This window comes from Meleagris gallopavo, chromosome 22 (assembly GCF_000146605.3).
Source record: "Meleagris gallopavo isolate NT-WF06-2002-E0010 breed Aviagen turkey brand Nicholas breeding stock chromosome 22, Turkey_5.1, whole genome shotgun sequence".
NCBI classification, from domain to species: Eukaryota; Metazoa; Chordata; class Aves; order Galliformes; family Phasianidae; genus Meleagris; species Meleagris gallopavo.
The window spans coordinates 10,223,681-10,241,680 of NC_015032.2; the positions used below are offsets into that span (position 1 = coordinate 10,223,681).

The 18,000-nt window shown below is 39.0% G+C and overlaps 1 protein-coding gene across 1 annotated transcript; it reads right to left on the reverse strand.

The window, feature by feature from the left end:
- Positions 1 to 2,883: 2,883 nt before the first annotated feature.
- PARD6B (par-6 family cell polarity regulator beta) lies at positions 2,884 to 17,824 on the reverse strand. The gene is made up of 3 exons (XM_010722528.2): positions 17,747 to 17,824; positions 13,853 to 14,075; positions 2,884 to 7,296 (listed from the first exon to the last, which is right to left on the reverse strand). Exons 1-3 carry the CDS (start codon positions 17,807 to 17,809, stop codon positions 6,473 to 6,475), a joined length of 1,110 nt encoding a protein of 369 aa, XP_010720830.1. The 5' UTR covers positions 17,810 to 17,824; the 3' UTR covers positions 2,884 to 6,472.
- Positions 17,825 to 18,000: the final 176 nt, after the last annotated feature.

An 18,000-nucleotide genomic window follows, 5' to 3' on the forward strand; every position in this document is an offset into this window, starting at 1 on the left:
CTGTATCACGCTGGGACACTTGCACCCTTTGTTAGTGCATCTCCTATTTGCCTCCTACTGTTTAATCTTTCCTCCATTTTGTCTTGCAGCTGTGAAAAACAAGGCACTTATTTGAAGAATTTTTTCAGGCACACCAGATACACATCAGATTTGTCTGAACCACACCAATAAGGTGGTTTTCATACAAGCATGAACCTCTGAATGGGATGGTTTCCTTACCCATCTGTATCCATCTGTCCCTCACTCTGTTCTTCGTTTCTGAGCATTGCCAACACATGCCAAAAAAAAAAAAAAAACAACCAAAAAAACACCACCAAAAACATTATGAATGACAAGGTATTGCCATGTGCTTCAAGAAGGCATTCAGAAGCATCACTGAACCAGAGAAGAAACCATATTCTCCTCTGGAGAGCAAACAAGGGCACAACAACACAGAGCCCAATACAAACCTTCCTCTCTGATGAAATGCAAGGTATCTCCTTGGGTAATAAAGCACTAGTTCAAGTAGAAAGGAATGTTAATTCAAAGGACAGGAAATTATATCTTATTAGCAACACTTCCAAATGGCTTTAACATGAAGTGCTGACAAAATAGCACAGCACTTCCTCAAATTGCTTTGTGCCTCGTGTTTCTAAACCATTAAAAAAAAAAAAACAACACACTACATAAAGTCATCAGAGAGGAATCTGCCTCCTGCTTGAGAGGGAAAGTACACAACTGATCTATCATCGCTGCATAAGCAGTCTGAATTCTTCAGTCTTGGCTACAATCTCACTTCTCCAAGAACCAGCCGTACCATTTCTTGCTTGCACAGCATCCAAGAGTAGCTCTGCTAACATGCAGTGCATGCTTTTCCTCAAGCTAGTACTGGAAGTGTCTATGAAGCTACTTTGAGGCTGACAATCTCTCTTCTCCAGGACCACAACAGCTCTCACGATCAGCAGAACTAACCCAGGCAAACCTAGATTGGGAGTGCCACAGCTAATTCCAAGATAAAAAACTGCAAATGTGGTGTTTAGCACTGATCTCAGTCTTCTTCCTTTTGTTACACCACGTGTGTCTCAATGTGTTCCTTTTTGAAAGTTCAAACAAGTCTGTATCTGCAAACATCAATTCTGAGCTGCGTTGAAAATGATCCTGAGAATCCAGAACAATGAGTTGAGATAAAAACCTCATCTTCTGTGTAAGGTGAGAAACTTAATGCCAGTCACAGGTAAAATATTTGCACCCATCAGGTCACGAAATATAGCAAATATTTAACTGACAGTGTCTGACTGCTTTCCTTCACTTTTTGCTTCCATACAAACTGGGTACAACACTGCTGCAGAGACCAAGTCCCACTTTGAGGCTCTTTTGGGAGAGATGCTGACATTTTTTCCTCGGTTGAATTGCACAAGTAAGCGTGGGGAGATCCTTCTCCAGTTTCATTCCCTGTTCATACAGAAAGCAGAGTGTATCTAAATGCCTGATCACACACAGAGCAAGGACAGTTGTGAGCAGCTAACAGCTGTCACAAAAAGCAATCTTTGGGTCTTCCTGCAGGCCTTAAATTCTTGCCAGTAGTATTTTTCCTGAGATATTTTTCTCCGCACGTTATTATGTGGTATTTAACAGTTGCATTTCTTCCTCAAAGAGGCAGCAGCAGGGAAAGTTAGTCTTCCTTTTACAGTTATCTCTTAGTTTAGGAAAGCAACATGGAGAGACTGGTAATCTGTAGAAATGGTGTCGCATTTTAGTCTTGTTCTTTAAGCGTCTCTGATTGAATTCTGAACTGTGCCCTCACTTCAGATTCACTCTGGCTCTGTACTAGCATTATTTCAGCTTAAAAAGCCTTATTAACCATTCAGAATTTGCTCCTTTTTTTTTTTAAAAAAGCATTCAATTCATTCAGAATATCTGATCCTTAAATTTCAACAGCAATACTAGAATTAACTTGCTCCCTCAACGTTTTACAGAAAAGCCAGTAACTCAGAAACGTTTCAGAGCTTTATGCATTTGGAGAGAAGATTTTAAGTTAGAAAAACACTGTCTAAATTTCCATGCAGTATGAATTTTTAAAATCTGATGCCAATTCAAGAACACCCAGCCAACTTCAGCATTCCTTTTAGGAAAGCTCTGTCAGGTCCCGTGCAAATAAATTTCCTCCAGACAAAAGGCATTCAGAATCAAGCGCACAGATGAAGTAAACAGATTCCTTAAGCTGCACATCAGTATTAAAATACAGCATTTGTTCGCAGTCTCTTATCTCCTATAGATAAGCATGAAGAAACAAATGAACCTACAGTCATGCACGTGTAAAGGAAGGTACAGCACAGAAGTTCTATGGCTTGCCCTGAGAACAGCAGCTGCAAGACGACCTAAAAAAACTCAAATCTTCTGCAACCAGGTAAATTTTTTCAAGGGCAGCCAATACATTTGGTAAGAAAGAAAACACTTGTAAGGGGACCGGGTGCAAGTTAAAAACATTAATACAGTTGTAAGAAATACTTACAGTAAAGGAAAACCTCCATATGGCCAGCAGCATTTGGCAGTGGTGACAGATGAGAGCCATCTCCCAGACTCCCGTCCTACACTTTACCATAAGTATCTTCAGGCAAGTGATACAAATGCAAAATTTATTATTAGCAGCTACTATAGGAGTCATAGCACGAGCACATCACAGGTCAGTCAGCAGCACCCAAGGACACGTTTCAGTGCACGCTTTCCACACGTAAAGATTTGCGTCAGAGAAAGGAGCAGAGGAAGCAAACATTAAGCTAATGTGCAAATAGCCCACCAAGTGCCCAAGAGGAAACAGAAGCCCACTACAGTCACACTTCAGAATTAGCAAACACTGCATTCTTCCTCATTTTTACATGTCTAAAAGTAAGAAAGAAAAAACCATTTTATTTCTATATCCATTTATTATTCCAGTCTGTAAAAATATAAGACTAATATACAGCTACAGCTAGCTAGATTCATAAAATCAATCTTCATTCAGTGAGCTAACAATGTACATTATACATTGAAGTTGTAAGAAAAATACTGATATTTGACATTTTAAACAAGTTCATCGATGTAAAAATCACATTCCAAGTAGAATTTAATTAGAAAATACATAATATTCACAAAAATACACATGTTAAAGACAGGTTGTGAGAACATTGCCCTAAATTTAATTCAGCTGTGGAAAAACATATGATTCACAGTTAGGCTTGACTTACCCAGTACCGGAGCAGAACATCAAAGTAAATGCATCTTAGTTCTACGAAGAACTTGCTTGTTTCCCAGTAAGGTGCACTTATCTCCCACCTGCAGTGAAGGACTTCCCCCATGCAGGTATACAGTATATAACACTACTCAAAAGAACTTCAGTTTTCTGCTCCATTCTTAAGTAATTTGGATATTTATAAATTATTTATAAAATCTGGGTTGAAAATACAGTTTACATATGCAGGATAGTTAATACACAAAGATTACATTAATAGCAGCTTAATTTTGTCAGTCATGCATAGCAACCTCACTATCACTTCTGGATTTCTTTTAGCTAAAGATAAAAATCTGTGTGAAACAGTCAAGCCTTTAAGCACTTTCTTCCAAGGAGAAAATTATCAAGATGTTAAAAATTTAGGAGGTAGTGAATGAAAGGCTAACAATATCAGCATATTTTAAAAACCCTATCTGAGCCTTAGTACCATTTATATATAAAGTTTAGCCATTCATAATCAACCACTGATCATCCTGAATAATAATTCAAAAATAGTTGATAATTAAGAGTGTATACATTAGTAAGATGTGGAAGAACTTTAGAAACTTCATGGTCACTGCAGCATTTAGCAATTACATGCCGTGCAGCCCGTCCCTGTAACCATAAATACATCTAAAAATCAGTTTTTAGTATGTATACTTAGTGTTTTGTTTTAAGCAAATCCCAAATGCATAGTTTTGCTATGCGTGTAATCAAGTTCCTGTAAAACAGAACATTACTCATCAAGAGTATATCTCGGATATTTAGATCAGTTAGATTACAGAATTGCAGAAAAGGTCCTAAGAGATGAATTTCCATGCAATTTATAGTGGGACCCTAGTTAGTTCTCTACAAATCCTTCATACCAGCATACACACCCAACATATCCATGCACCTGTTAAAGTACAAATTGGGTAACTCAGGAGTCTGGCAGCACTCTAACTTTGGGTGTTTGTACTTCAGCAATAAGTTACCTTGTAACATCCTGGAATTAGCATTCTCAGAATCAACCCTCCTGCCTAAGTAAATAGCTCATCTTGCACCCAAGCTGCAAAATGCCAATGCACCACAGCAGACCCACAGCGTACACCCTCCGAATGAGAGCATCACACCTGCACTAGTGTGCTACCCTTCATCTTCTGTATCCACGGACCTCATTCTTCTCTCATCCAAGTGCCTTCACTCCTTTAATTATTCACAATACATTCAAGTAAACAAAAGGCACAGAAGTGCAAACTAGCATAATAAATGAAAGTCACCATCAGCTGATGACTTCATACAGGAAGGAAAGTCTTTGATAAAGGAAGAAGATACTTTAAAGTAAACAATCTTCCTTTAGTAAAGGAAGTGTAGAGCAGCACTGTCAGAAAAGGTGTTACTGAAGTTTCCATATTGCAGAATGAAGATTTTCCTCATTTCACACCAAGTGGATATAGTTGCTTCATATCAATAATTAGCAAAAATAAAACACTTCAATGCCCATGAGATTTGAACTCCAGTGTTAAGATTATTAATTTCAAATTCAAATGCATTAAAATTTAATGCCACTAATAACTGAAGCAATTTTGTTTATATTACACTTTTAGCCTCTGATACACTATGAACCATTGTGCAGATAACTTAAAACTAAACTTCTAGATAGCCCCATATTAGTAAAGTTACCAGAGGTAGATGCTTCCCCAGAGTAGACTGGGGGGAAAAAAAAAAAGTTTGTCTCCTTTCCTGTTTGTTACATCTCTCCCCACAGGGCAGAAGAGGCTTCCAAGAATCTGGAAGCACAGTACAGAACTGGTCACATCCTACTGCTTTCTTACAGGTTGACTCAGACTGCTGGAACCCTGTTGAGAAGCTCCATTCACCTTCCTCCCAACTTTATTAGTTCCCATCTAATTTTCCTGCAAGGAGTTACATTCCCAAAATAGAGTCAGGTGGGGAACAGAGTGCCAGGTGGTAAAACAGAAGATCCTAAGGAGAGAGAGAGTGCTAGAAGCCTCTCCCTGCCATTCTCCTAGGAAGTTTGCTTGCTTGTGCTTTTGCAGTATCAGGACTTGTCATTTTGCTTCATACATACCAGCTCTATAATATTCAAGACAGCCAGCCAGCGGTGCACAGGAAGATCAGCATTTACAATTTAATTCATTAGAATGAATAATTTTAATATCATACTGCTCAAACAAATTCTATTGAAGTCTCATCCTCACTTCAAACTGTTTTCTAAGTACAAGGATTTAAGTCAATCTAAGCTGCTTTAAATGCGTAGGTGTGAAGAAAGTCATTTTTCACATCATTTAGACTCATAACAACAAGCTTCATTAGCAGAAATCTTTACAGCTTCTGCTAGGACTGCTTTTTGTTTTCTAAAATATGGATTATGTAATGTTATTTCCATAGCATTAAGTTTACATTTGATTTCTTTACTATTCACTGAGATTAGCAACTAAATTTGATGATGTCCTAAATATTGCAAACTAAAATGAGAACAGGTCTGAGATACAGAAGCATTAGAAGTTTCACATTTGGGTTTAAAAATCATAGTGTAATTGAAAGTAAATGAACTTCATGATAAAAGGCATTAAAAACAATACAGATGCATGACTAACGAGCCTGTGGCTACATACCACAACAGGACAGTCAGCCTCAGAAGGCCCTACCTAAGGGTAAGCTGCTGACCTCCTCACATACTGCTGTTGCTCAGTGACTCAGGAACCTCACCAACCAAGAGTACCTCTTTCCCAGCCCATCTCCTGCTTATTTTTGTCTTCTCATATGCAGAGCTACACAGACATCTCTATCAGCAAAACAGCAGTCCAGAAGAGGAATTAACTGACTAAAGCAGCTCCATCGTATATAAGCAGCACTTCAGTTGAACGTGAAACCACAGCACATTAGATAATCAACCTCAGACACTAATGGAACTTTAATTCCATAGAACCAATAGGATTTTGCATAAAAAACAAATAAAAGTACCATTAAGAGAAAGCTCACAGCCATCTCTTAGCTATCCTTCACCTTCAATTTAAATTTCAGTCAGTTATCAACTTTTTTTTTTTTATATTTGTAAAGTATTTACATGGAAGTGCAGAGTCAGTCAACTTACGTCATTGTGAATTTCTTACATTTACTATCTCTTCCTCCTTTTAAGCAAATTGCAGTGCACAGTAGACGGAGAGGTATAAAACATTATATATTATGCCAAATCAAAAGTGTACAGCATCCTTGCTCAGTACAGAGTACACCAATGTAATTTCATAGCGTTATTATAGTTCCGTCTTCTTCTAATGACTTCGGATCTGGGTTCTGTACTTCATATTCCACGCCAACGTTGCATGCTGAGTGATTCACGTTCACCTCAGTGGAAGGAAGGAAGCCATTCTGCGTTGGCTCATGGAGCAGGTCGATCTGCGTCAGTGATTCTAGGCTGGTAGGTGCAGCTTTAGGAATTTGCTGTGGCTCACCGCTACCTTCAATAATGATGTCCTCCTCATCACTCTCTTCTTCTCCTTGCAAGAAATTTGCTAAAATATTTGGCGTGCTGCTTGGAAGACTAGATTCAGTAGATTGACCAGAGCTGCCAGAGTTCCGACTGTTCCTCACAACATTATTTCTCTGGTTTGCTGGTCTGACTGTAATGATCAGGTTACGGCTGTTTGCAATCATCATGTCTGTAACTTGATCAAGGCTTTTTCCTGAAACTTCTATGCCATTCACCTCCAGTACTTCATCATTGACAGCCAGTAAGCCTGTGCTTTGAGCCAGGCCCCCAGGGACAAGCCTGGATATGAAAATTCCTGGAACTTTTTCTAATCCATGTGGCGTTACTCTGACACTAGAGCCATCCCGTATATAGAATCCAAGGGGTTTGTCAGTTCCGTACTTGTACAGTCGTACCCTGCGATGGGTTTCTGGAAGAATATCTACGTCTATAATAGAAGACACTGGTCTGAAGTCTTGTGGCATGCTAATGACAATGTGTGGTTTCTTCTTGTGATTATCTGGACGTAACACATTTGTTAAGACGTTTTTCTTCCTTGTCATAGTATCGGTACCAAAGGCACTGTAGTCTGCATCTTCTGTAAGACATAGCACACCGATGATTAGGTCACTTTATATGTAGGCCATATAGCATCGCTTTCATGCTTTAGGTTAGCAGAATGAACAAGCTAGTCTAGAAGGTTTCTGGTTTGCTACAGTAGAAACATTCCTTTCTATACTTGAGACAAGAGTTCTGATGCTACGCAATTCATCAAGGCTTGCAAGGTTACCAAAGGAAAGAACAGTTCAAAAAAATTAAAGCAAGTTAACGGAGCAAAGAAAAATAACTAGCTGCATGAGAAAGGTCAGAAATGGAAAGGACAAGCACATTCCTAGAAACATCTTAATTTTATTCAGAGTAATTCCATTTGTTAGTTTTCTCTCCTCAAGTTTCAGATCACTGGAAAAGAAAGAATGAAAAGGGAAAGCAGCCAGCTCATTATTGCCCAGCTCCTGGAAGTGATGCAAGTGACCTGGATTCAAGCTCCAGAAACCTTATTGCATTCTGCACTCCCCGCCCCCATGCAATGTAGGTAAAACGGCTGTGGAACAGAAACAAAGAGACCTTGCACACACATCCTTCTAGCAACACTATGTACAAGCAATGCTGCAGTTGCCACTGATTGATAGGAAAGTGCACAAATGACTTGTGTATGTTTTATTTATAAAAAGCAGAGGAATCTGGGCCATACAAATATTTCTAATGGAAATAAGTGCATTCTGCAGAAGTAACTTTTGTACCAAAAAAAAAAAAAACAAACAACAAAATACGCCCATTTTCCAAAGGAAGCTCCCATTTTAAGTATTCTCTAACTCCAAAAATGCTGAACTGAGTTTGAAAGGTTCTTTCAATCAGCTGTTCTTCAGCAGAAAAGACTAACTGAAATGATTAGATCTAGCATCAAGCAAGGAGGCTTTAGAAATCGAGTAAAATCTGTTCATTGAATGTCTAAGAGTCAAGTCAGCTTCTGACAAAAGGTGGCTTGATTTAAAAACACCCAAGATAAAAGCCACCTCCCCAAACAAAGCACGTAATAAGTGGACTTTACTGCAAAACGCTTCTGCAAATGCGAGCTTAACATTCTGTGTAAAATCTATTTTGAGATATCTGACTGGAGATCAGCCATTAATAATCCTGTACTCCATAGCTGAAAATTAACATGCTGAGTTCTCAGACAACACAAAGCAGTTTTTCATCTTTTCATTAAATTTATCAAAGTACAAGTAGATGCTTTGCTTTTATCTCCTGACAAACCAAACCAGTTTCAAGCTAAATACGTGGTCACTACATTGTGAGGAATTACTCATTGTAATTCAATGAGTTGTAATAGTTTCACTTTTTTTTTTTATTTGGAACTACCATTGCTTACAGAACAAGGGCAATTGTGAAATAAATTAGAAGGGTTTTGCTTTAAATGTCTTCACAATTAAATACAGAGTAATCCATAATGGAAGCAAGGAAGCAATAGTACAGACTTTAATACAAAAAACAGATAATAGTGACCTGAATATTAGAACTCAGTAAAGAATGCTAATGAGTGCAAAGTTTATTTTTTACATCATGAGTTTTCCCTTTCCCTACCAGCAGCTGGCATGTTATCTCTCAAAAACTTCTGTGCAGTTCATGCCTAAGTACTACAGATTTTTAATACTCTAGAACTCTGATTTTAAGGCAGCAGAATCAGTGAAAAACACTCAAAGACCAGAGCAATATTGCATGGACAAGACATGTCCGTAAGTCACTTTACCTTGTTCCAAAAAATTCCATTTTGGTCTGCATTTACAAGACAGGTTTCTGGGCATTTAATATAACATTGCTCCAAAATATATACACATATATGTTTTTGGGAGTGGAAGTTCTCCATAAAGCTAGTTACCAAGTTGAATGTATTTTGATTAATTAGTTCCGTATCATTCAGACCTTCGGCCATACATTCATATATTTAGAGTAAGCTCTCCTTAAGAAAAAAAGGAAGAGGAGGATTGTAGACACAAAACATTCCGGCCTGCAGTGCAGAATGCTGATGGAAGCAGTAGTACTAACTTACACCAGTACAAGTGAAGCACTGGGTTTAGTGCAGGAAATGGTTTGGAAATTGTATACAGGAAAACTGTATCAAAACAGGTAGGTGTTCTTCTAAGTCCTGTTCTATTCATATAAGTATTGCAACATTAAGAGTATTCAGTTTTGGTGGATTTCCTCCATGAATCTCAAGTGCACAAATTCAGATACTTGTCAAAGATTGAGATGCAGTATGTAGTAATTTTTACATCTGATATGACAGAACATATGCCACATCTGAGCTCCCAGCTTCCTCCAGCTGGCCAGTAAAACAACTCCAGCTTCATGGAAGGCACACACAGCACAGTCCCTCTCCTGCTATAGCCAGGTCTTCTGTGCCTGGATGGTAGACTTGGAATGCCCCAGTCATACAAACAGGCATTTCACACATCCCAGAAGAATTACTGGATCTCACAGATGATCCCACTTAGTTTCTGTGTTCCTTACCCAACAGTCAGCTCTAAAACTAGTCACACAGCTTCTCACAGCTTTCTTCACTAGCCAGGAACTCACAAAAGTAATCATCAGCCAAAGTGGCCTAGCGCTCCTGTCCGCACCAAATTTCTCATACTAGTGAAACATGAAGAGTAGTGGCAGAAGGACTAGCTTTGAGAGAAATACATGAATTCATCAGTGTGGACTAACAGAATCAGAAGTGCCTTTTGAACAAGCCAACAAGAATATTTACTGGAATAGATATGACCTGTACAAGTCTTTTGCAAAACAAACACCATTAGAATTCTTAACACTGAGCTGGCACTTCTGCTTTTAGAAATACATTTCAAGTCACATGATACTCCCCTCGAAGTATACCAGAATTACAAGTTACATGTCAAAACATCTAAGCAGAGGCTTTGATTTTTGTACCACAGCTAGTCTTAAAAGCCTAACAATGCAAAAATAGTACAAACCTTATGAAATAGTTGAAGTTGCATAATTTGTGGGGGGGAAAAAAAAACAACAATGAAAGGTCAATGAAGAAAACTCATCTCTCTCATATCTCATCCAAACAGCATGACTGTTTAGAAAGTTTGTTCAGCAGTGGAGAAGTTAAAGCAACACTGGAGTACAAAGGCATCTTTGTTCTGGCACCTAGCTAATCAGGTTAAAGCTACAGTGAAAGATATTTTGGCACAAAGCCGAAGGACAAGGTATGAACTACAGATAACGTTAAGGAGAATGGCCACATAGCATTGCAGTGATTTGTCTCTTAGCAGTGTCAAGCCCAAGGTGGCACCAATCTGCGTGTACTTAGTGCAGAAATTTAAAACTGCCTGCAAGCGTCAAATCTGGTTTCAATTCAGCATTGTTCAAGACATTCACAATGTTTTCCTGATCTACTGGCAAACCAATGTAATTCACAAAGAGTAATTTAACAATTGCACAAACACCAAATTATTATTATATTGGAATAAGAATGCAACTTACCAGTTTCAAATAAGGCCCAATCTCTCTTAACTAGCCCCAAATTATAACAAACTCGTATTTTTCTTACAAAGAGGACACAGGTAGAAGAAATCTTCTCCAGAAAATTGTCTTTAAAAATTTGTTTTTCATGGAAAAAGAAAAAGCCCACCTCAAGAAATAGAAGTGAATGAAGAACCTACTTTTTATTCTATAAAGCCATGCGCCAGGCATGATGTGTAAGAATAGAAAATTACAATGTACAACTCTAAGTGATTTTCATGGGTGCTAAATTGAAATCATAATCTAGCTTCTTGTCCCTAAGCTTGATGTAGTCAGAAACAAACCCCCCATACCAAATTGCCCTTCAGTGTCTGTGGGAACCGTATGTTTTTATTCACAGCAAGACCTTTCTCACAGACAGAGCGACTCCCATACATCTGGATGTAATCACAATACAGCAGTTCAACGTTTAAGTTCCAGATGTCAGCAGTACCTGTTAATCTCTTAAACTCCAAGATGAAATTCCAATAGGCAACTTTTCTACAAACTGATAGCCATGACTTGTGCTATAACAAGTTCTAATTTAGACTGAATGCTGAAACAAGCGTTACAGAAGTACTAGTTGTAGTTAGAAAAACCCAAGAGGATGAATACTTTCATTTCATTAAAGGATATCCAGGTTTCTTACCACATCAACCAGTAAACATAAGTCTTTTGGATGCATAACTTCCCAGTTTCCATAAATTAAGAATCAAAAGTGAACATAAAACAGAAGCATGCTTACTCTGACATGCCAAAATTCCTTAAGTTAGACATGCATCACCACTGTCACTGCTGACATAAGAATCCTGTTGCTCTCCTTTCAACCACCTTAAAGCCTTCCTACAGGACCAAAATTATTTACACGTGATTTTATTGTAGTTCACTCATATCTTACACAAGCTTTCAAAAATCTTTAGATCAGCAAGAGAACATAATAAAGTTTCCTCTTTTAAAACAATACAAACTCCCTCCTCTGTGCTGCTGTTCCTCCAAGTCAGCAATAACTTTTTGCCAAAGATCTTAAGTTCCCAACTATTGTTATTGGGTAAACAAGGAAAGAAAGTTTTGCTTCATAAGAATTTTAAAAACATTTTTCCAGCAAAATCTTCAGGTGATTCAGCAGAGTTTACGGAAGCCACAACAAACCTTACAGGAAGAAAGTTAACTTGAATTATTTACCATTAATTATAGTTTCATAGCAGTGCAGATCAAAGCAGCCCCATTAATAGCACATATCGGTTCAAACACTCAATTCCCAAATTCATAGATGTACAGACAATAAGCTGGGCAGTTAGATGGACTACACACACCCCTAAAAAGCAAGACTGCTGCACGCAGATCTCAAACTCAAAAAGCTCAGCCTTATTTGTAACTAAATTATCAAAAATTATGTATAGAATAAATATTTCCTTGCTTTCCACTGTCCAGGCCCTGTTCTACGCAGCTAAGATGCTAATAGATTCACAGCTTCAACACAATTAGAAGTGATCAAATAACACAATGCAGTACAGTGCTGGATTTAGATGCCAATCTAAGTTCCTTATTAGCTAAAACTCCATAGCAGAAGACTGTATCATTCCATTTAACAGGACTATTTTCTATACAGCTTTTTCTGACAACCAGTTCTTGGCATTACAAACTTAACTGGGTTAATCTTATTTCTGGTTGTTCATTACTATCAATTCTATTCTCAATTCCTTGCATCAGAAACATAGAAGTAATCCATCATACTTCCCGAAAGTCTGAAGAACAAAGCATTATGGATGTAACACTAGTAACAATTAGCGCTGTGTTTAACACCAGTAACAATTTAAAAACCATATGGTGATAAATGTAACCCCAATAATCCTAGTCTGACAAAGTGGCTTATCTGTCCTCGTCATATGGCTACTGTAGGAGATTAAATGGAATCATAGACCTTCTCCACAGTTACATTCTGTTAACACTCCTTGTGTTCATCTCCTTGGCAATTCAGAAATGAAAGCATACAGGCCTTACTGTACTAAACTCCACAGAAACAAAACAAATGCATTGTCAGAAACAGCAGCTGGCAAGCAGCCACAGTTTTTGAGTATTGTTTTTGTGTCAGATCATTTGTTGTGCACTTTATTACTTTGGAGTGAGAATGTCAATAAAAGCTTCTGGTGCCCAAGTATTTCCTAGAGAAAACAAGCCTGTTGATAAGCAACAACCAGAAACAGCACACATCTTTACAAAATAGCTGAGCAATAAATGGTGTGTTACTTAACAATCACTTCACTGTTTGTCAACATAGGTATTGCACACTTGCATTCATATATACACACACCCCTGTATTTAAGTAAGTAGAAAATCAGCAAGTTTAGAAATTAGGTTTTCTTTGTCCTCTGAATTGAAACAATCTCAAGTCACATCACTAGGACTAGGACTCCACACTCCCCATCCTCCCATCCCCTCTCGATCTTCACTCTGAATATGTTCTTCTGGACAAGAACACATACAACTTCAAAACCGAATTCTGCTTCACAAATGAAGGCAAACACTGGAAAAACAACAGAACTTGGACCTAGAATACATGATACTTTTAAAAACCAACTGACAAACTAATCAGCATTCACACTTGAACCTGGCTGATTGAAATCAATGTCATTTTGAAAGCTCCACGTTGTTTTATCAGGAAAGTGTTACAGAAGCAGTATATTAAAAGTTAGTCTCTCTATTGACATGTAATTCTTTATGCAGTAGGATTCCTTTGGATTTTTCCCTTGTCCAATCAAGACAGGAATTTTAAATGAAATATGTCCAACATACAGAGCATAAAACCCGAGAAATCCTGAGTTCTAAGTTCATTTTCATTGGAATGAAATCAGAAAGAAATACTTGCTATAGATTTAACTTGATTGTATCCAACCAAACTGAATACAAGCAAAAAGCATGAAGTATAAACAGGCTGCCTGAGGAAACTCTTGCAAGAGAGATGTGAATAAATCTGATCATCTACAGTTGTGGAATTCAACACAATGAAATAGGGCATTCACTCCATTCATCATACTGAGTAAACAGTAACTACAGAACAACTTATTACTTACATCAAGCACACTTACCTTTTCTCTGAATGAAAATCCTGAGTAGGGGATTGGCGGTGGAAACTGCTTTATGATAATTGTCATCATTATTTATAGGCAGCAGATCCCCATGAACATCAGTATATCCCACCAGAACATCGACGTTGGGTATCTTGTGCACATGCTGCAATAATCCATAGAACTCCTCAAACTTCCCAGGTTTGGACCTCTCCAAGGAAAACCGCCGAAATTCTGCTCCAAACTGCAACAAAATATATCTTTATTAATATGGAAACCTAACACACAACTCAAGCACAAAAATGTTCTGAATGTTTCACAATTAAGAGTGCACTAGGAACCACAAACAGCAATAGTGTGACAAACAAGTGCCAGAACAATTGCAGATTCTCAGACACTTATGAGGTAAGCCATGTTCTGGGTAAGGGGGAGAACTGATGCCCAGCACTGATGTTGGCAGCTCAAGATCAGGAAGGAGTACGACCAGCTTCTTACGGCACATGACTTCCTGCAAGTTTTCAAACAAGTTTCAGAGCACTTTAGAATGGCACATATACATTAGTATACAGCGATGGTTAACACATGCAAGGCAGTACTGTTCATGTTCCTAGTTGTTCTGAACAGAAGTGAAAAGCCCCCTTGACCCAGTGGACACAAAGAACAGCTGGTGACTTTCAGTACAAACTAAAAGCTTTCATGAGATGCTCTTGTATCAATTCTGCTTCTCTCTGGAAGAAGGAAATAAAAGAGAGCAGCCAGCTGCTCCACAAGAGCATTTGGAAGATTTGCCTCTGCCATCAATAAATGAATCCTGATTGCACAGAATCTAGCTGTATTCAAGGCTTCAAACAGACAAGTTGAGAAGATACGAAATCCCCACACATTTAATCACTTGTATCATACTTTTAGCACTTAGCATGATCACACAAAAAAACACAAAATAAAGGCTAAGAAACAATCCAGCTCCCTATTCCATTCAAATATCACTCCTTTAAATCATCTATAACTTTTTAACAACTAATACTGACAGTGTTTAAGTGGCAGCTGGTGAAAGACTAAACTGAGCACAAATTAAGAAGTAAACACTTGGTATAGAATGGACAGACAAATTCTGGCAAGCATAGCTGGTCAGATTATGGTGTTCTGGAACTTGTCTGTGCTGGACAGAACAAGGAGTAGTAGATAACAATTCCTCCGAACACTCTGTATCGGGCACACACAACATGGAAAGAAGGATGCTAAAAGGAATGGAGAGATGATAACTACCAGGTTACTAAAAGATTCCAGCTTGTAAAAGAACGAGAAGAGCAATAAGCTACTCACTACAAAATATAGAACTGATGGTGGCATTTTTGTCAATTCTGCCACTGATTGACAATGAACATCACTTTGAACTATTTCTTTATCTAGCTTAACTTTAAGCAGAAAACAAGGGCATGCAGAATGAAACACTGCCAGGAAGTTCGAGTCTCAGTATCACATACTCAGGTAAGCGTTACACACAGCAGGTGGAAAGGTGCAAATTACCAGGCCTCAGAACAACCCTTACCTCACCACTGATTAAAACAGCTTGGGAGAATAAAGGCTTTAGAATTCTCACATACCAAGGCATGAAGGAGACAAGGACCCTATTGTTAGCACATTAACACCATGCAGACTCAAGAGGCACAGTAGAATAGCCTACACCCTCTAACACCTCATCTTCAAAGTTCTCAAATGATGGAATTCTCTGGGGGCATTCTAGAAATGTTCTGATTTCAGTGATTTTCAGTCAGAAGGGATGATTCATAGATGCTTACAAAGCAAACAACAGCCAGCAGGAGGAGCTTCCTACACGTCAGAAGCAGCGTGCTGAAGTGTGACGTCAGTGATGGAACGTGACTCGTGTTCCTGCTGAACCTTGCTTCAGCTATTTCAAGTATGAGCGCTACGGAAATCCTCCAAGCACTGTATCAATCTTCAGTTGTTTGGTTTTGAAAGACAACATAGTTTGAACAATTAAGCAACAACAGGATTTAAAAGAACAGCACCAACAATCTTATTCCCAACTCGAAGCAAACACTGTGTGATAGCAGCAAGGATACAAATGGTCAGATTTTTAAGCACGTGGTGTTAATTTTTTCTCCCCATGATTTCCACAGGTGTTATTCTCTAGCAAAGCTTGCCACATGCTCAGTGCTACTATAAAGCTGATACAGTAGAAAAGCTACACAAATTCATGGTCTATTTTAATCCCATGTAATGTTTTCATTTGGTAGCAAATGCTGCACCACATTCCACACCGCGCTAATTGGCAACTTTAAAAATTGGCAACTTTAATGAAGTACAAAAATCAGAAGACTCATCTGGAAAAACATATCACAACTATGGCAACATACAAGGAAGTCACCAGATATACCCACATAAGTAAGACTCGCTTATGAGAAGCATCTTTATGTCCTGTCTAACACTGCATGCTGCTGCTACACTATTAATCTTCAATAACAATGACAGAACATATGCTCTGGCAACTGTATCTGTCTTATCAATGTATTAGATTTCATTCCGTACCCAAAAAAAGAAAAATAAAATACTATTCCCTGTCATAATGGGCTGTGCAGGCATGGTTTTGTCTGTCAGGGCATGATTACTGATTTGGGCTACCTAAATACAGCACTGTACACTGACAACAAGCCTTCAAAACTTACTACGCAGTAAGTAACTACACAGTAAGTAACTACACAAAAAGCACTACACAGAAACACTCCCGTCTACCTCCCACACAGCTTTTCTTTCCTTTTCAGAGCTTCTCTTCATAGAAGGAAGATGACTCCTCTGCTACATTAAATCTCGATACTCTAAAATAATGCATTAGCAACAAGTAGTTCAGCCTCAAAATCTTCATAATACACTCTTAGGAGACACTCCCAATTCATGAGAACTTCTCTGTAGAATGCCAAATGCGGCATCACACAGCTCAGTGTACTCTAATCAGGCACAGCACACTACAGGGGAGGTTTGGACAGAGACAGAAAGTATTGTTTATAAACACATTATTCTAATTGCTTTCAATCCTACAAGGGCATAGATTAAAAAAACACTTCATTGACTACAGTCACAGCTATACTTAACTAGCATTTGGAATCATGGCAGCCAAGTATTCCTGAGCATTCAGACTTTGCCCATATGATAGTTAATTTAAAAACACTTAGAAATAATAATAATTATCATCCATGCAAGTTTCAAAAGCTAACCACATATTTTCTAGTAGAAGTTTTAGCACTCATCATGCTAGTGTTTAAAAAAGGGAAAAGAAAAAGATCCCCAGCTCCTGGCTGCCTCACCTACCCTACAAATGGATGCTTGGATTGCAGGAAGCAACAGAGCACATGCAGCAAACAGACTGTAAAGTAACTTAGAAAAAAAGAGAGGCACAAAAGTAGTTTGTTTGTTTTTTTTTTTAACCAATGAAAGAAAACATATTAATGCAGAGACAAGCTTGCGGTTTGCCTAGACGATGGAAAAGGATTGACACATTTCTTTAGCAGCTTGACACCAGTTAAGATTTCACATCGAGCATATATTGAGATTTACAATTGTAAACGCAATTAACTGCAAGAGGACAACTAACGAAATACAATGACTGTAAGCCAAATAAAAAGCAAGATCTGTTTCAGAACCCTGAAGTTTTGCCAGCAAGACTACGGCCAGCCAGGAGAAAACAAGCAACGGCAACGGATGCCGAAATGCCCGCGGGCCGCACGGAGCCTCGGGGAGCGCGGCGGCGCCAGGCGCTCAACAGGGCGCAGAACGGAGAGAAGCGCGGCGCGACGGGGAGCGAGCGAGGGCCGGGGTCCACCGCAAACAGCAACTGCGAGAGCCTGCTCCGCTACACCGAAAGGAAGGAGGACAGCAACGCGCAGCCGTTAAGTTCACCGTATTTTCTTCCCAGCCTAGGTATGGAACGCGCTTCGGAGCGTAACAATCAGCAGAACGCATCTTTCGACTCAGACGCCCCCAAAGCTTCCACCGCTGTCCCCAAAGCTTCCACCGCCGTCCCCTCCCGCCGCCGCACAGAAAGGCCCGGCTCTGCACCGCTCCTCCGGCTCCACCCCGCCGGTCTTCCAGGCCGCACCGCCACCCGGCAGGTGTGTGAGTGTGCGTGCGTGTGAGTCAGCAGCGGCTCCCGC